Source organism: Pteropus vampyrus, unplaced genomic scaffold (genome assembly GCF_000151845.1).
Source record: "Pteropus vampyrus isolate Shadow unplaced genomic scaffold, Pvam_2.0 Scaffold6, whole genome shotgun sequence".
In the NCBI taxonomy this organism is placed as follows: Eukaryota; Metazoa; Chordata; class Mammalia; order Chiroptera; family Pteropodidae; genus Pteropus; species Pteropus vampyrus.
In genome coordinates, this window is record NW_011888787.1 from 960,830 (window position 1) to 981,383 (window position 20,554).

Consider the following 20,554-nt stretch of genomic DNA (forward strand, 5'->3'; position numbering starts at 1 on the left):
ACTTGGCATTTTTTCTATTCCCCTTCCATTTTTGCCCTAGTCTTTCGATTTTTACCTCAAAATGTAGGATCTTGATGCTAAAGTGAGTATGATAGATCCTAGGAATTTGTAGATTTAACAGACACAATTACAAATGCTAATTTTATGTGACTCCAAAGTCCTCGACACATTAAATTATAAACTTTTTTCCACATTGCGCATATGAACCATCTGTGCTTCAAGACTAGCTTGAAAAAGGCACATTGCTTATTTAGCAAAGTAAGTAAAACCCTTAAGTGATTAAAAGTTTTTGTGAAAAATCGTCCCCAAAAGAGAGCTATCTTCACTTTGGTTTTCTAATTTAGGTAGATCCCCGGCTAATATTAGGGCAGTAATGGTATAATATTATTATGAATAGGTTAATAATAATATTTGCTGGGTACTTATTCCGTCACAAACTATGTATTAAGATCTTCTCAATCTCACTTATGAGGTTGACACTATTATTATGTCCATTTTCACGGTAAATCGCAGCAGAGATTTCATTTTAGTAGCAGAATCCATTTCAATCATTTTGCAAGTGACCTGAATCCTGCAATTACAGAATCATTAAAAGTATGAAGAGTTTACATAAGTATTTTAGTTATGATTTCCTGCATTGTGCCGGGAAGATGGGGAATTACATGCTACTGTGGTATGTGCATATTTGGAAATTCACAAAAAGTCTGAGGATATTGCCATGATGAATTTAAAGGGTCCATGAGTCGAGGGATTTATAATTAGCAGGAAACCAAGAATTCAGCGAGGCAAAGCCCCACGGCCTCCTTACCTGCCGCTTGACTTGTTCTGGGTATCATCTCCCCGTCATCCTCCGCAAAATAATCTCTGTGGAGAGAAACAAATACTTAATGAGATAACCACCCCCAAGTGGCCCCTGATCCTTGGGGTGCAAGACACCTACACTCCATTTTCATTTTTTTCTTCACAACTATTCATTAAGCTCTTACTACGTAACAGGGACGGTGTTAAGTGCTGGAGATACAAAGACAAACCCCACAGGAAGGGCTCTGATCCTCAGTGAGCACATACAGAGGTAGTAATTAAAAAACGCTTCCCCAAGTATTGCATTACCATGTGGTAAACGCTATGAAGGAAAACGCAGAGTATCTTCATGACTAGAGAGACTCAGAGAAAGGGGCATTTAAACTGAGATGAAGAGAATGTCAACCAAGTGAAAAGTAGGAACAGAAGGGTATTCCATCATCAGGGAAGAGCAAAGACCCAGAGCTGGGAAGGAAATCAGCCTGTAAGAGGAACAGAAAAAGGCAATGTTGCATCCAGATCACGCACGGCCTTGTGGGATGGCGTAAGGATATTGAGTTTTATGAGACGGGCGATGGATTTTAAATGAGGAAATGAATGGTAAATGACCAGATCTGGATTTTAGATAGATCATTCTGGCTGCCGAGTGCGACTGTGTGGAGGGAACAAGGGTGGATGGGGAAGGCAAGAGCTTCTGATGGCTGTAACTAAGGCGAAAGACGATGGCGATGGAGAGAAGCAAAAAACCTCAAGATGTGTTTAGGAAGTAGAATTGACATAGAAAACTTGGAAAACAGACAAAGTCTATTAATAGAAAAAAAAAAAAAAAACCACGATGCAGTAGCAAGAGGTGTATTTATCCAGCACGGTGAAGATCACCATTCCTGGCACACGAGGGGGAATAAAATCTCGAAATGTATTAACAAATACTTATCAAAGACCTATTCTGTTTTAAGGCAGCGCTTTAACTCCGTGAATGTGGCAGTGAACAAAACAGACAATAATGCCTGCACTCATGGAATTGACAGTAAGGGAAAACCAATAAATAAAATGTAGCAACCAAGGACAAGTACTATAAAAAATTCAATTCAGGAATGGGATTGGGGGCGCTGGAGGGATAGGGATGGGGGGTGGGGGGATGGCAATTTTCAGCAGGCAAGGTTTCTCTGAAAAGCACCAAGGGTAGCCATGATGGTATCTGGGGAAAGAGTCTTCTAAGCAGAGAACATCAAACGCAAAGGCTCTCAGGAGCGAGCATGCCAGAGCATTTTTGGAACAGAAAGGAAACCGGTGTGGCTAGGCAGAATGAGCAAGTGGTGGGTAGTAGGGGGGTGAAGTCAGGGGAGTAAATGGAAGGCTGGGCAGGGGGCAGATTGTATAAAGCCTTTTGGGACACTGAGAGGCATTTAGCCACTTGAGTCTTGTGAGTCAGAAAGAGAGATGGACTGAGCGATGAATGTTTTTAAAGGACTGGCTACTGTTTTGACAACAGACCGGCTGGGTGGGAAGGGCAGAAACAGAGATGAATGTACCGATCCCACAGAGAGACGCTTTCAACATTAAGCTTATTCCTTAAACTGTGGGTATTCCCAGTTAGTCATTTCAAAAACAATTCTATAAACAGATTTGGAAAGCCAGAAGACATTCACAGGGAAGCAGAGGACAGCCTGGCATTTACTTAGAAATCGTTGATTTTCTTTCTTCTCTGCCTCAGGGCTGGATCTTGGCATAAATCTTCACTTAATTAGTTCCAGATAGGGCACATTGGTCTACACCCACCATGTGGCAATTCTTTATTATTCAAAAGCAGATCACCAACTTGTGGTTCTTTCAGGCCCTCTGCCTCTTTCCCCTTCCACGTCTCATTAAAAACTTTCACTGAGAGTGGACAGTGGAAGAGACGAATGTACTACTTACGGATTCCCCTCTGTTGAGATAAAGTAGGGGCAGGATGTAGAAAGTATCAGCCAGAACAATATCTTGAAAACTTTATGGGGTTAAAAACTTATACGTAGCTGCTGCTATTCACGCATTGGTTAGATTGCTTCATGATCTGCCCGCAGACCCAGGTGACTGCACTTGCCATCAGAAGCACGGTTGTTCCTCGGGCCAAGTTCAGTCCATCCAACATCTTTTACCTGGTTAACGTAAAGCTGACCCACTTCTAACTTCTCTTGGAAAATGGATGGGTCAACACTGGGCCTGTGTTCGCACATGAGGGAAATCTTGCAGCCTTTAAATGGAACGCGTGTACGTTCCCAGTTGGCCACCGTCCCGGTCACTCCCTGTCCTTGTGGTCCCAGCTCATACACTTGTTTAGGATATTGGCCTGATTCCTTATAGGTCTCAGAGGCTGTTACCCTGGTATAGGTCAAGTGCAGACAGAATTTCATTTCCGCTTTAAGACACAGTCTGGAGTAACCTATTGGTTTCAGCACACAATTCATTAATTTGCGATAACAAGCTACTAAGTAAGTCACTTTGACCTCTCTGGGCTTCAGTTTCCTCAAATATTTATAAAAGAAGTGCATGAATTTCTAAGGTTCCTTGTAATAATTATGCAATTCTATTCTAATAGATGCTTAACCATAAAATCCATTTTAATACTTTCCAAGGATCCAAAGAAATTTCCACACATGATCTCATTCAATCCTCCTTGCTCCGAAGATTCCACATTCTAGATCAGGAGCAGGTTACAACGACGCCATGTATGTCGGCCCCACGAGATACGTCACCTTCTCCACCCTACCCACCCCCACTCTGAGCTAGCTGCCTGCCCTGCGTGAATCGATAACTGGAGGGGTAGGAGGTCACTTTGGATGGGTACTGAGTTAATGGGTTTACTGTAGTCTCAGGAGATTTGTAAAAAAATCACTTAAACTCTATTAACAGCTCAAGTTCCCTCTTATTGCCAGAGAGTGGGGTTCACTCAGCTGTTCCTAAAGGCTGGTAAGGAATCTGATGCTCCCCCTGGGGAAGGGCTCGTAGCGAAGAAACACAGGGCACATGTCTAGGGGACTGCAAATTGTGACGACATCTGATAAAATGCAGAGAGAACTGGAGTATGCTAGGGACAGACTCTGAGCTCGCCCCACCCCCACACAAAAATCACACACACGAAGCATAACACATGTAATTCTTCTGTATTACCCGTCTGGAAATAACTTGTATATCCTTTGTCCTAGTTTCTCAAATCCAAGTGTTTCTCGATTTCTTTTTTTCACACGAGTCCACGAATGACTCGGGCTCAGCGGGCGTGTGGTTCGCCAGGGCACTCACAGTTTCCCTGCACAGATGCGCATGTATGATTTTTCCCCCTGGGGTGCCTTCGCCTTAAATGTTGTTTTCCTGTATAAACTAACTGTATTTTCCCTCAATGAGCCTTATCCTTTTCTCCCTACCTCATCAATCTATCTGTACCGATACCAATTCCACTAAAATTACATCTATTAATTTTTACCAAGACACTCTCCTGCTTAATTTGAAGAACAAAGCATTTTCCCAGTACAACCCATCCACCAGCTGTTCGCTCACTTAACTTCTGCATGGTAGAGTACACACGCTTTTTAAATTTTATTTTATTATTATATTCAAGTATATGGTACATTGGTACCCATGTTTTCTTGATTTGCTCATAAGGAGCGATGAAGACACTGGACTCAAACAATGCATCAACATTCAATATTCCATATTACTAGCTCTTCCTACAGTTTTCCAGGGTGGTTAGGTTGGGAGTGGTCAGAAAATGATTGCTCCTCTCAAAGCCATCTGCTACACGGTGATACTCTGATGCTGTCAAATTGCGCTATGATCATTTCTTCCAATAATTTTCTCAGTCGATAGCCAGGTGGTGATCATACAACTTTACAATTACAAAGCAGCCTGTGCAACAAGTCTCTGAGCAGTACGAGAAACCCCAGGGCCAACGTCACTCCCGAATTATTTCTAAAGGGCTGCTGTCTGTCCAGGCCCCATTATTTCTTCCTTCTCAGTCTCACCTATTAAGATAATTAACCCAGGGCTATTTCTTCCCACATGAGTGTCTAAACTCCCAAAGGGGCGGTTATTTCTCAGGCCCCCTCCCCAGGGCAATCATATACATACACTTGTCCTTATGGGTTGGGGAGTCTAGGAAATCTACAGAAAACAGAGAACATGGAATCTAGGCCTCGAAGGATGGGTATGAATACATAAGAAAATATGATGAAGGCCCCAAAATAGGAGAATCAAGAGTGTGTTCAAGGACTTTCATTTTGTGCCCTCCCACCCGAGTAAGCATAGACGACCCCCAGGACCCCTTCCAACTTCCTTTTTAACTGCCCCTTCCAAACCCTCCCCAAACTCTAACTCTCAAGGAGCACTATTCAGGGCAGTCAAGGGAGAAGCCATTTCCTGATTTGCACATCCCACCTCAAACACTGTAGCTTTATCTAATCCCTCAGAACCCCCAAATATGATTTAAAATAACGTCAGCAAGAAAAGATCAGGACTAACTTGCACTATCGTAAAAACGCCTGCAGATACAGATCAGCAGAGAATCTGGAGAAGTAAAAAGGCTGGATGTTTAGAATAGTAGAGACTAGAAGTCAATATTTTCTTTTTTTTATTACTATTTTTATACAAAAAGATTAATTCTTATTTAAAAAATTTTTTGACATGATATGCATTGCTCTTCTAATGAACGCCCTCGATAAAAGAGGAAATATATAGGGGATTAGGTTCAGAATGACCTTCTCAAACAGGGGCGGGGTATGTAGAATGACAGGAAGGTCGCTGATGTTCGCTGTTTATTGGGGTCCCCCCACTACTAGACACTGAACCGAAACACACATTCTAATTCCCATATTCTTAAAGCTCATTTGACATGAGTTCCTAGAATCTGGTTCAAATGAAAGAAATCTTTCTAATGTTCAAAGACCTATTTTTCATATTTTCAATTTGTATCCACCCTCAACCCCTGCAGATATAAAAGGGCCTGAAGGAGAAGAACAGTGGCCTACTTTCTTTAATATGTAAAGTTTGGGCCCTAATAATTTTGAAATGGTAGAGTTGTGCAAACAGTGCCAACTTAGAAACAAAGACATCAATCTCTGGACTGCCTGTGTATAGCTTTATAGTTCGTCACGTGTTCTAACACTGGAATATTCCTCAACGCGAACCTTAAATGGCCATCATCATTATTTAGACACCCACCACCAATGCTGCTACCACAATTTAGAGTGCCCGATACTTCCCAGGCATTACCTCATTCAATCCTTACAAAATCCTAGAAAACAGGTTCTGTAACCTCAATTTTACTTCAAGAGGTCCAGAAGGATAAGGTTAATTTGCCCAAGATTATACAGCTCGTTGGCTAGTGGGCTCAGAAACTTAAAAACTATATCTGTCTGACTCCAAATCTTTACTGTCCACCCTATTTGTACCCCCATATTTACTGGGTAAGTGAGCCCCCTTTGTACCTGCCTCGACTCCAGGGAAACGATCCCCGAGAAAGTGAGGAGACAGGAAGGGTGGGTAGCGCTACTGTGGGAAGGAGGCGAGATTTAGACTCAAATCCTGACACGAATTTGTCTTTCGGGACATTCGCTCACCCCCGATGGACATGGCTCACACTGAGTATGTGTGTACTGGTAGAACAGACGCCATGTGACAAGTGATTAAAATCCCAAAAGGGAAGTGGCAAGCATGACTTCTTATATAGATTCTATCTTGAAAAGTGAGTCATCCATTATTTTCTCTACCCAAATTTCTCGAAATAGCCATGCCTTCCTTGACCCTCCTCTGTGGTCGCACGTGGCATTGTCTCTAACAGACCAAGAGAATAAACTGACAGGCAGGAGAGGTGACAGAAACAAACACAATCACAAAGGGAAAGACCACTAGTGAATAAGCCCTGAGACTTCTCCTCAGGTCCTTTTTTCTCTTGCCAAGAAAGACACTGAGTCTATCTTCTACATTCCAAATATTGCCAGATACATCTCCCCCAATTTGGCACCGGAACTGCAAAAACGTACATTCAAATGCAAAATAGGGTAGAAGTCACAGATGCAGAGCACAAGACTATCATATAATACATACAGCGAGAGTATAATTTTGTCCTCATCTCAAGACCTATCATTATGAAATTGCAAGCTAGACTGCTTAATCGGCAAGGCCTCTCGGGACAGAGAGAGCACATCTTGTGAGTCTCCCTCTGTGCGCCGACTAAGTGTGGACTGGTTTGGCAGCAACACAGTAACACCCGCTTTTCTCCACTACAGCCTGCAATTATTCCCTTCACTCAACAGGGTCTATTCACTGAGACTGACCTTCGCCAAATGGAACCCTGGGAGGCAGTGTTCTGGAACGCTAAGTCCGCAATAGCCACAGGGAGCTGCAAGCGTCTCGTGCATCTGCAACAACTTCCAGTTTTATACCCTGCACTAAAACCACTTAATCCTGTAAAAAGGTAACTTGTTTTCCTCACTTTGCCCTGTGAGTTTATCAGAAGTCCAAATATCTAATAAATTCTCCTCTCCGTGCCCTGAATCAGCCAAGACACTGATAGCATCCTTTCAAAAGAGATGTTTAAATAATCTGCTTCGGATTCAGTCACATCCCCCGGGGATGGTACACGGGCTCCTACTCACTTCTAAAACGTCCCTGATGCTTTTCCCTTTTGGTCCTGGCAATGCAGTTTGTAGACCTCGGTTTTCACTAACAGCCACAATGCATGGGGCGCTGGGTATGCCGAGGCAGTGGGCTCAGTCTACCTCAGAGCCCAAGGCCGAACTTCAAGAGCTAGATAATTTTTTTTTCTGTTTTCACCTGCCTTTTTAGTCACATGATCTTGTCCTGTTTCCTTTCTTGATGATATCTGTTTTTCATGATTTTAAAAGAAATACGTGCTTTTTTTCCTAGAAATTTTGAAACGGAAAAAAAAGTGCATGAAGAAAAATAAAAATAATAAAAAAATGCTACCACCTAAAGGTAACATTGATAAAGATTTTTATGCATTTACTGTGAGTTGTTCTTCAGTTCATATGCCTGCGTGAATGCTACAAAATGGAAATAACACTGAACATATAATTTTGTACCTTGACTTTACGTGTATCATAGAAGTCAAAGGTTTTGAGGAATCCATTTAGGGGAAGATGAGGAGGCGGATGAGAGCGGAAGGAGGAATGTCTTAACAACGTTACAGACTGTGCCTGAGATTAGAAACAATGAATGTGGCGTCTTTCTTCTCAGTGTGGTTTTACGGCATACTAAAACCAAGTTTACGGAATCCTAGTGGATAATAAAAATGACTGAGGGTCACCAAAGGTTGGGGATCGATAAGGCAGGAAGATAGTGTAACGCAGAGCTGGGAACGATTCAAGTAGCTGACCCGGGCTCAGCAAGGGCATGAACACAGAGCAGGTGGCCTGGAAGACACAGAGAAGTGGAGGGACCGGGGTAAGTGCCGTAGTAAACCGAACGCTCAGGAAGAATGAAGAGATGGGGGACCTGACCTTGCGCTCAGGAAGTACAGTTTTAGAGTGGAGGATCATGTGGGTGGAGAGTCTGCAGTACCGCTGAGCTCTAAAGGATGGCTGTGCTCATGACGCACTGACGTAAACTATGAGTTCCAGGTGCAACAGTAATGCACACTCACGCCTGGTGACCGCTCTAGAATGTCACCACCTCGATGGCGGGTTTTTATATCGCTCACTATTATGCACCCAGAAGTCAAGATCATAGCGGGCATTTGATGAATGTTTCTGAAACGAATAAGCACAATTTGAACGTATAACGGCATTAAGCGCTAACAACCTCTATATGCATTCCACAACCTACCAAACAAATATTCGCATGGGCCTGCAAGGAATGTTCTATGGAAAGATCTTAACTGGAGATTTGATGAGCTCTAGAAGCAATGTAAAAAGCGGAAGCTTTAAAGACAAAAGACCATCCTTTCTTCCAATAAACTCAGAATATGGAAAATACCAAGTCAACCAGTTAGCTGCATACTATAACAGAGAAAGTAGAGCGTGCTCTGGCTACAAAAAACACCCAGAACTAAGTTCCAAAAATATTTCCAAAAGGAGGTAATGCTGAAACTAAGCTCTGAAGGATAAACAGTTAGCCTGGCAAAGGCAGGGCTAGGTGTGTAGGTGGGAATGATGGGCGTATTCAGGCCCATGCACAATAATTTTAGCTCAGGGTGAGTAAGGTGACACCCCGGAGCCAGCTCCTCAGGTCTGCTGTCAATCATGCAGCTCCCAAGGTACAAATAACTTGGAAACCTCAAAGTAATGAACAGAAGAATCTTTCAAAAACCAACTCAATTCCAAACTTCACATGTTGTCACTTGGTAGACATAAATGTAAATTTCTTCCTGTTATAAAAACATGTATCGACTTAGTTTTAAAGCAGGGTATAAAGGGTGTTGTCCACCATCTTACTATGTATGCATATTTTTATGTAATTTATATCTACTTTTACTTTCTTATATTAAATTTTTCTTTAAAAATTTTGTTTATTATCATTTCAGGAAACACTTCACAATAGGAACAGAGATTAATAGCAACAGTGAAGCATTTTACCCCAGAGAGGGGTTAAGTTGAGTGTTGCTGCAGATTCTCCTAGGATATCCTAGTACGTGCCACTTCATGTCAGTGTGTGTGTGCCTCTGTTTCCCCTTCTGCAATGTAGGGACTCAGGTCTTGAAAAAGATATTTAAATTGAATGAAATATTCTCTGTGTTATTATGAGTTCTATGAGCCTAAACCCTAAGCAATTTACAGTGTATTTTCAAGAACTAGAAGTATTTGCCATAGTTATTCTACTTCTGACCATTTATCATTTTAAAAAAATCCTACGAAACATGTTTTATGTGGCTAGATGTTTATGTTTATCAAGTATAATTTATAATAAGAATTGGAAACCTAAAGGCCGTAATATAGGGGAATGATTAAATAAGGTATTATCCTTCCACATGACATGCTATTCTACATTTAGAATAATTATATCCTACATTATTAAAATGGAAAATAAATATATTCTTCGATTATGTGAAAAGCTAGAAATCATTCGGTTTTCCTTGTCAATCAACGTTTTCTATATGTCAGCAGTTACTGCTTCTTTACACCCTTTCCACCGTGGCCATGATGAGAAGACACCAGTTGTAGGTTACCTCCTGTCACAGATGGCCTTGGAGAAGCCAAGGGAGAAAACATTTTCTGCAGAGTGGATCAAAGAGAAAGGGACTGGAAATCATAAGATAGGTGAAGAGAAATTATATTAGAAACTATTAAAATGCCATGAAATTATGTTGTTATTATTATTACTATTATTATAAATAGCGTATGACTAATGAAGTGCTTTAGCCATGAGGAAGAAAAAAAGCAAGTTCAGATCACGCTCGCTTGCCAAACACAGAACTCAGAAGATGTTCTGAGACAGAGGACGACAAGTCCTCATTGCCTTTAAATGTCTTAAAATAGAACTGGAGAGAGCCACCTTAGGTCATCGTGACATCTCTCTTATTCTGGACTTTCTTCTAACTTTAAACGCTATTTGAATTTTTGCCAGAGACAACTCGTGGAATGTTCTGAGCCCTGTTTGGGATTTTACTTATAAATTAGCATCAGTGTCTATTGTGGTGTCCAAGGGCGTCCACTGAATGAATGGATGCTCCACACCGCCACGTGTAGATTGTCCCAGAGTCACCCGGAGAGGGCACTGTGATGGCAGAGGTTCAGCTGATTTATCCTTTCAGAGACAAAACCGACCCCTTCCCAGTCTTCTGGTATTTTCAATGCAGCTTTAACAGGTTAAAAAAGAAAGGGGGCGGGGGGAGCCCTAGTCTAATCTACTATGTGTGAAATAAGTGGGGGTGAAAGCACTGATCTACTTTGAGACAAATTCCTCAAGCCAAAATCGGAGTGTGGGCCTACTTAAAAGTCGATCAGAGTAGTGAAGGCAGAGATTTTCCTTCCCCGAATGCAGAAAATTAATTGCTAGAAGTGCTGAATGTTAAACGGGAAATTCAATGTCCAAAGATGTCTCAATAACAGAATTATGAAAAGGAGCATTTCCCTAATAAAAAGTGCCATATGCAAACCAGGAGCACGGCTGTTAGCAAAGATATTGAAATCAACCAGATCTTCAAGGTCCAATGCTTACTCAGCCTCCCTAGCCTCAGCTGCCACATCTATAAATTGGGGGGGAAATTCCATCTCTGGTTGTCACTATGCAGTGGTAAATGGGACTCTGCTGACTCACCATAAATTCAAAGAGAAATAAACGTTCTTGCTTCCTCTAGCCTAAGACTTAATATTGAGCAGAAAAAATGCAAGTAAGTTATCAATGGGGATCTTTTAAGTGCAATTTAACTGTAGTAAAGGGGTACCTTGTCCTAGGGGAAGGCTATGTGGGAGGGGAGAAACAAAATAAAAATTCTTTAATTTTGAGACCAACCCACAGTTTTTCTTGGATGTTACTTCCCTTTGCCAAACTTTTACAGCAGCAGCAGGCAAATACAATTAATGCTTGTATTAAATTGAATTACAGGTTAATATAAAACAAAACAAAACAAAACAGACTAATTAATTTGTCTTTTCCTAATGTTCAATCTTATTAGGTAGCCCTTAAATAGTTCAAGTTCACTTTTTCTTGAGTAATTTGTTCAGGAAAATCGTAGAAGGCTCATATGTGAATCACCTGACCGTTTATTCAGCTTTCCCATATGCTGGAAACAAGAACATTTCCCCCGATAGGGGGAAGAGAATCAGTAATGATTTTCCCAGCTTTTAACAGGGTGGTATAGGCTGGATAATGGCCGTCCAAATATCTGGGACCTGTGAATACGTCACTTTATATGGCAAAAGAGACTTCCAGATGTGATTAAGGATTTTGAGATGGGGAGATTATCCTGGATTATCTGGTGAGCCCAATGTAATCACAAGGATCCTTGTAAGAGATACAGTAGAGAGGAGGAAATGTGATGAAGAACCAGCCGGGCTGGAGTTACCTACGATACACGAATGAAGCGATTACAAGCAGTTTTGGGAATTAGATTTACCTCAAACCTCACAGGGTATGAAGACTGAGCGGATCGAGTAGGCAAAGGGATTAACATATAAGCTAAAGAATGCGAGCTTAATAAATGGTAGCTTCACAGTTAATTTCTATTCTTTGAATCCCCCAAGTTGTGTTCCTCCACGGTGCTCTCAGAGCAGCCAACGCACGTGTCTGCCTCAGCCTCTATTCGAATTATAGACACTGAGAAGACAGAAACCCAGTCTCATTCATTGTTTCATCCTTAGCATTGAGCACAGTGCCCGGTCTGTACTGGGCTCTCACATTTTGAATACATGTTTATAAACCGATCTTACTTAGCTGTGAGTTAGGAAGAATCCGAGACATCAGTTATGATATATGATTACAGGGTTTTTCCATGTGTGACCCATTAGGTGGTGAAATAAATTTAGTGAGTCACACCTCATTTTTTTTTTTAAAGAAAAAAAGAATAGGGTAGAAAAGATCAGAGTACAAAACACATAGTAAAGTTAAGTATTTTTACTTGAAACTTTGGTTTCGGTTACATATGGGAGTGTACTTGGTTGTAATGTAAATACATTCCTTACTGTGGGTCGGAGTAACAAAAAAAATGTGAGCATTCTGACTGCTTCGCCTGGTCGACATTTGTTATTTTCTGTCTTGTTCATCTCGGCCATCGGATATGTAATAGTGGTATGGCACTGTGGTTCTAATCTGTATTTTTCCGATGACTAGCAACATGGAGCACTCTTTCACTGTGTCTCACTCAGGCCTTTGAAAATCCTCTTTGGGACCACTTTACAAAACTATTTGGCGGTATCTGATCAAGTTGAACATGCATTTCCTATTACCTAGCCATCCTACGTCTGTGTATTTACCCACCAGAAATGTACATCTGTTCACCAAAAGACACGCACAGGGATGCTCACGGCAACTCCATTCGTGACAACCCCAAAGCACGAATTGCCCTGCTCATTGGCAGGAGGCTGGATAAATAAACTTGATATATTTACATACGATAGGATTCTACGTAGAAGCAAAAAGGAACAACTATGCACAACAGTGTGAAAGAATCCCACAAACATAAGACTGAGTGAGAGAAACCGGTTACAAAATCAGTACACCGTGGATAGTTCTACTTCCAGAAAGGTCAAAACCAGGCAAAACTAATCTACGGTGTAAGAAGTTTGGATAATGGTTGTCCTTGGGGTCACGAGGGTTTCAGGGGTACTGGTTATGTTCTCTTTCTTGGTCTGATTGCCAGTTATATAGGTACACTCTGTGAGATTAACTGAACTCTAAACATATGACTTGTGAGTTTTAGAAATTTTTTTCTCAATTTGTCTGAAGTTATTACATCTAAAGTTTTAAAAAGTTAAGAGTGTAAAGCACAGAGAGAGCAAGAAGCCCTGATACACTCACTCACATCGCTGTCAAGCGGTCATCCAGCCTTAGCTTGAATAACTCCAGAATAACTCAGGACTCCTCACTGCCCAGGTGGGTCACCTGGGTTTTCCCTTACACTCAGCCGTAATGTGCCTCCCCACAGCTTACCTCCTCACCGATTTCAAATCCATCTACTCCCTGTACCACCAACTGCTCTTCAAACAGCCGAAGGGAGCTATATCATCCAGCCTTCCCCTCAAGTCTTCACTTCTCCAGGCCACAGAGCCCAGGGCCTTTGGGCACCCCTCCAGGTATGGTTTTCAGTCCCCCTGGTCCATGTCTCTCCAGTGAGCCCCTTTCATCTAGCAGTGCCCAGAACAGAGCACAGTCCCCTCCAAAGGCCTGAGGAGGGCAAGAGTAGACTCGCCAGTGGCAAATCGAGATAGCGTGCTCTTTATCAACACACCCTGAACATCCATTTGCTCTCCCTGTAAAATTCACATTACACAGTTCACTCCTGTTGAACAATCAGCTAAAATCCCCCAGGTCTTTCTCACAAATACCGTCAAGTGCACATTTCCCTTTCGTGTTTGTCCGTCCGCCCTCCCTTAGGACTCAGGACACTCTTGGGCCCCACTCCAGTTTTGCAACGTGAAGTCTTGGAGACGAGGAGCATCTGTTATGGAAACACCTCTGAAGCGTCTCTCCGCCCGCCCTCCCACTGAAAACCAGAAATGAAGTCTTTGTCTCACCCATCATCTCAGAGGCTTCAGTGAGCTCCATTTTAAAGTATATTTAAGGAGAGGGGTAGGATCTAAAGGAAAAACAATTCCACCTGGCTTCTCCAAAATGCGACCTAAAAGCGGGTCGTCGCCCCAGGGCCTCCACCGAGCCCGAGTCCCCAAGGGCGCCCTGGACTCTTCTCTTTCCCTCTCCCAAAGTCAGCTCCCATTGGAGCCTCTGGAGATGGGCACTGTGGGGCTCTGCGCTCAGCCCTTCGCCTTTGTGCGACCAGTGGGGGGTGAGGTTGAGAAGGAAAACGTGGCAGCGTGAAATCTGCTGGTTTTCAAGGTATCTGAAATCAAAGGTGTCTCTCAAGAGAGACCCGTGGGAACCCTTCTCATCTGTGGAACACAGAGCAGACAGAGGAACCTTTCTGCAGAAACTCCCACGCAGCCTCACTGGGTGTTTTGAACATCGGGACGAGGTGGGAGATTCGTTAAGCGAGGAAAACGCCGGAACAGAACGCGTGCGGGTGCGGGAGGCCCGCGGGGAAGTGGGCTGGGAATTCGGGAGCGGGGAGGCGATGGAAAAGAGCAGCTGTCCAAGCCCCTAGTGCTGAGGGCGACCCCCGAAAGGGCGCAGGGATGGAGGCGGGGGGTGGGTGACCCCAGCCCCGGAGGACGCAGCAGCTCGCCTACCTCGCCCACGTCCGCTCCATCCTCCCGGCGCGGTCCCTCGGCTCAGGACGCCCCTCGCCCGGGCGCGGACGCAGCCTGGCTGCCAGTCGCCTTGTCCCCCGGCCTCCGGCGCCAAGGGCGGCAGCCTCTCTACCCGCAGCCCCCTCCTGCCGCGCGAGCGACCACAGGGCTCTGCTCGCTGCTCTTCCAGAAAACCGATTTGACGTGGCCGAACCTCCAGCTAACGGTGCGACAGGCACAAGGGAGGGACCGGCGGGGAGCTGGACGTGGGGCGCAGCGGCGCCCGGAGCCGCTTCGGGGGCTGGAGCCAGAGGCAGCGCAGGCTGAGACGCCACTGGCTGGCTCCAGTGGCTCCGCACCAGCTGAGCTGTCACCCGCGAGGAGGCGGGGCTCCGACAGCGTGCAGCGGCTGAGCCCGCCCAGGTCACGGCCGCCCTGTCCTGGTGATGTCGGCAGAGGGTAGAGGGCTTAGGCGACGCCGTACCAAGCCCCTGACCCTCGCCCGACCCACCGAAGGGCTTTGGAAAACACCAGCCAACTGCAGGGAGAATGTGGAGGGGAGGTCCTCTTGTGTGCCTGCATCACCCCACCCGCAGGTCACCCCGCAGCCGGAGCTGGAGTCCAGGAAGGTTTTAGGTGCAATCCTGGCTGAACGCAGATGCCCACGCCAGGTGGTCACAGGACATGTTATTTTCCTGGAGGTCTGACGTGTCAGTCTCACCATTCATTTGGGGACAGGAAACTTCCTCGGGAAAGGAAGCATCCTAACCAAACCATGCAGCCTTATTCGCTGCCTCCCTCTCGCGCATGCTCTGGTTTCATGGCATTTTGTCTCCTGGGTTTCCATTTCCCAAGCACCAGCTGCAAGAGGGCGGAGGGGTCCTGCACTTCCCGGGACACTAGAAAAGCTCCGAGACCGCAGCCACCAGGACCCACGACTGTTCTAAGACGATGGAGAACAGTCTTTTGCAGACGGCACTGCCTGAGACCCTGTACCATCTACTTACCTAACAAGGTTTAAACAAGTCGGACGTGCTACAATGAACGTGCTTACGGCCCTGAAGCTCCTTTTTTTTTTTAGCTCTAGAATAAAACGTTTTTATTAAGTGACATAATCAGTTATTATTAGCATTACCACTGACCTTTCTATAATTTGCAGAAAGCTTTATGGTGCCCACACGTGGCAATGTTGACTTGGTTATATTTGTTTCACGGATGATGGATTTCAGACTCCGAAAGTCTTAAAAGCTCTGCTGAGGCTCTGACACAGGTTGCCTTCTGCTCAGTGCGGCCCCAGAGACACATTCTCTGAGGATAAGACCAACGAGGCTTCTCTAGGATGAATTGGTTCTCTCAGGTATCCTAGGAGTTTATCTCAGGAAGGCCCTGAGCATGCCTAAGTACGAGTGAGACCATAGGAAGCCTGTATTCTCCAGGCAAACTGTCATCCCACCTCCCACTTCTTGGATTAATTCTCCTTATTATCAGTACAGAATAGGATCTGGGAGGGTAGGAGAACATTAAAACATTTGCGAATTCAGAGGAACCATCCAAAAGGCCCCCAGTCTAGAATCCTCCGACCTTGACATTTAGCTTGTACCTAAGGCCACAGTGCTCCTGAGCTTAGACTGTTCCCGGGAAACATTTTACAACTATTTAAATTGGACCTTCAGGTCTAGTTTGACCTGAGACAAGGCTCATAGGCCACCAGCCTGGAAGAGAATCTCCTGCTGCCACTGACGCAAAAATAAATAAATAAAATAAAAAGAGGCAGAGAAAGTTAGATTTCCATCCTCCACCCCCAAGTTGGTGCTATATTTAGTTTGCCTCAAGTCAAATTATGGGCTGCCGAGTGTGGAGAGGACCTCTGTCTGCAGCCAGACCTGTGCTGCATTCAAGAAACAGTAGCATGAGCTAGACAAAGGGTGGGGTCTCAGAAGTGAGGCTAGAAAATATGCTCATTTGTTTTTAAAATTATTTTTTCACAAAGTTCATAACACGCTCATTGTGAAACATTTGAAAAATAAAGAATAGTATGTAGAAAGTAAATTACCTGTAATCCCATAAGTTTTTGTAGTTATGATTATAGCTCAGATATGTTTATATCTGCCTTTTCTGCCTTATATCTGTAATATATAATCATTAGAATAAATATGAGCAAGTATTTAATAAATATTAAATACTTAATATTTAATAAATATTAAATACTTGCTCATATTTATTCTAATGATTATATATTACAATAACAGTACAACCATAGTTTACTTAATATTATATTACTGTATAATTATTCTCTTTTTAATATTAGATTCTTATAAACAATGCCTTAATGAAGTTTCCCTGCCTTCATCATTTCCTTCTTTTGAATTATTTCCCTAGGATAACTTCTTAAGGCATTTAGGGTAAGGACTTTTTAATTTTATCATCTTAGACAACCTCTACAACACTAGACACTCATTTTAATTTTTTCTTCATTTAATAGATGAAAAATAATTTAATAGTTATTAGCTATTTAGGTATATATCTATTCTATATAGTATAGAAATAATTTATCTCATTTTACTTTATATTTCTCAGAATACTAACCAGTAAGTTCTTATTTCATATGCTTACTTGCAAACTATTGTCTGTAGTAGCTAGTCATCATGAAATCCTGCTGGGTCGAGTATTATATATTATATATTTTATATTATATATCGCATTAGTCATCATATTGCTGAAACAATGCTGCTTAACAAAGAACTCCCAAATCTCAGTATTGTACAACGAACATCCACTTACACTCAAGGATGTGTGGTTTCGGTATGGATTGGTTAGGCATGGGTTCAAGTCTGGTTCATGTATCTCTCATTCTGAGATCCACACTGAAGAAGCAGTGGCTACCTGGGAAATATTCTCTTCTTAGTAGAGTACAGGAGTGTAAGAACGTTGGCAGACTTGTGATGTATCTTGAAATGAATTACTCCATAAACTATAAAGCAATAATAAAGATAACCATGTCTAACATATTTTTGCTAGATTCTCTTCTAAAAGCGTTGCAAGTACTAACTCCTTTCATCCTCACAATAACATAATGAGGTGAGCTTCCTTATCTCTGTTTTGTGGGTGACTTACGTGGGACACAGGGAGGGGAAGTAAATGGCCTATGTTCACAAAGCTGAGGTGTGAAACCAGTTTACCTCCAGCATGTCATCCCTAACCACACAGCATACACACCCTTTCCCTGATTTTGGCCCCCAAAATTCATTGAGACTTAGATGGGAGAGCACTATGTCTGCAACTTCTGTCCCTTCACTGATCGACTCAGCTGACATGGCTAGTTAGCAAATGTCTCTTTTGTCCCTCACAGCTCCAGGCCCATCTCTTTAACCTTGGGTTTAAAAAATGTCTTTTCCAGACAAAGAGGAATCGTTCTGCAAAGATAGAGTGTCTGGTAGATTAAAGATGACCACAAATTATGTCCTCCTTCTCCCACTGAGGGATGGAATCTAATTGCTGCTCCTCCCCCCACCCCCGCCATCTTTAATCTGGCTTGATCTTAGAGGCTTATTTGACCATAGGATGCAGTGTAAAAGAAGTTCTGGGGCTGCCAAGGCTAATTCAAAAGGAAGCCTTGCAGCTTCCATGCAAGACTCTTGGGGACCTGCCTTTGAAGCCCCTGTGAGAGAATCTCTGTGGAGAGGCTGAGAGACTACGAAAGAGGGAGGGGCCTAGCTGAGCCCAGCATCCAGCAGTTCCCACCAAGGAGCCAGGCATCTGAGTGAAGCAGTCTTGCCCCTTCCAGATCGGCCCGGCCATCAGCTGGACATAATCGAGCAACCCCAGGTGGGGCTCTTGGAGTAAATTTGCCCTGCTGAGTCATGCCAGAATCACTGATCCCCTAAATCGTTATATATAAATAAAATGCTTTGTGTGTGTGTGTGTGTGTGTGTGTGTGTGTGTGTGTGTGTTAAGCCATACGTTTTGGAGGAGTTTACTAAGTAGCAATAGACAAGTGAACCAAGTTTGGTATCTGTAAGTGGCGTGTTCCTATAACAAAACCCTAACACAAGGGGCAATGACTTTGGGACCTGGATGTAGCAGGAGCTGGGAAGGCCTCCAGGAGAGTGTTTATGAAAGCTGGAAGGACACTGAGGAAACTGCTGGAAAGACTGTGAAGAAAACAATATTGGAGGCTGAAAAGGAAAATGACTCGCGTTATATAGTGGCAGAAATTTATCAAAACCATTACCATTGGAATGTGGAAGATAGAAAATGTACTTAATGAATGGGTAGTTCTAGCAAAAGAAATTTTTAGGCAGAATTTCAAAAGTATGGACTGGTTTCTTTTGACCACATATGAAAAGGTATGAATAAAAAAAGATAGGCTTAAAAAAAAAATAACAATTCAGTTTTTAAGCAGAATTTAGAGAAAATGTAGTCAGGACTTGCTAGGTTCAAAAATCAGACTGCTTCTCATCCCCAGTTTCTCTAAATAGTAAAAGCTTTCAAAATAAGAAGTACAGTTGACCCTTGAACCACATGGGTTTGAATTGCATGGATTCATTTATCCATAAATTTTTTTCCATCTCGTAAACAGACAATGTAAACTTATAGTTTCGATAGAGTACAATACTGTAAATGTATTTTTCCTTATGATTTTCCAAATAACATTTTCTTTTCTCCAGCTTACCTTACTGTAAGAACACAGGATGTCATATATATAACATGCAAAACATGTGTTAATTGACTGCTATGTGATCAGGAAGGCTTCCGGTCAACAGTAGGCTGCTAGTAAAGTTTTGGGGGAGTCAAAAGTTGTCCATTTTCTAATGCGCATGGTAAAAATCAATCCTAGATGTGACTGTCAGACACGTGGTTAAACACTCGAGAAGATTTAAGGTGGCGCCTCATCTATCATTTCAGTTAAACAGAAAGGCTTTTGTCTAGAGGCGTTGATTATAAATTAGTACAAAAGACGCTCTCAAAGTTTTCAAGCAAATTGCAGCAGCTTGGATGGAAAAGGATGAGACAGTACAGAAGGAAAACGCTAGATTCTCAGCCCGCCACTGAGAGGAAGCCAGCTGAGAAAGTTGCCCAACTGCACACAAAGGCCGTTTCTTATGGAGAAAGAATGACTCAAAGAATGGAGCCCAGAGCCCAGAGGGCAGACCGGGAGGTCCTCAGAGGGGAACCACACTCAAGGAGCTGCACTCCAGGAGCCTCATCTTCTCTGAATTTGATGTAGATGGTGAGATTCTGGACTACTGAGCTGATGCAGTCAATGTTATGAAACTGGGGGGCTTTGGGAGGGAGGGAGTCATGCACGTAGTAATGTTTATGGCCAAAAGGGAGAGGAATGTGGTAGATTAGAGATGGCTGAGAGTTCTTTGCTACTTCTCCCACTGAGATCTGGCTTTAATTCTCCACGCCTTGAATTAGGCCATTCTTAGAGACCTGCTTGACCAATAGAATACAGCATCGGGTCACAAATGTTGAAGCTAGGTCGTAAGGAGCCTTGAAGCTTCCACCTGGGCCACTAGATACTCTGAATTACCATGAAGGAAGTCTGAGCACCTTGCTGTCGAGGCCCTGAGACCACTTGTGAAATAGCACCTAGCGGTCCCCGCGGAGGCATCAAGCATCCCTCACGTTCTGTGGCCGGTGTGAGCAAAGTTGTTCTGGGACCTCTAGAGAAGCCTCCAGCTGAATGCCACCGGGTGACCCAGTTAACGCCACACAAAGCAGATAAACTGCTCAGCTGAGACCTATCCAAATTCCTGACCCACAAAATCATAAGATGTCATAAATTGGTGGTTGTTTTAAGCCGCTAAGTTTTGAAATACATCATTTTGCAGAAATGGACAACCAGAGCAATGCTTCAAATGTACACAATAATTCTGATACGTTATCTCGCTCATTTATTCATTCACTCAAAAAAA

General features: G+C 43.2%; 1 protein-coding gene across 3 annotated transcripts in view; it reads right to left on the bottom strand.

The window, feature by feature from the left end:
* The window catches only part of LOC111744616 (myomegalin-like), a 91,825-nt gene that overhangs the window by 48,192 nt on the left and 23,079 nt on the right, over positions 1 to 20,554 (bottom strand). For 2 of the 3 annotated variants that reach the window (XM_023535319.1, XM_023535327.1), the window contains exon 2: positions 809 to 864. In XM_023535319.1, coding sequence (XP_023391087.1) covers positions 809 to 836 — 28 coding nt within the window. In that variant the 5' untranslated portion in view covers positions 837 to 864. Of the gene's footprint in view, positions 1 to 808; positions 865 to 14,633; positions 14,958 to 20,554 lie in introns of those variants that run through there. The other variant, XM_023535318.1, reaches the window with a different exon arrangement.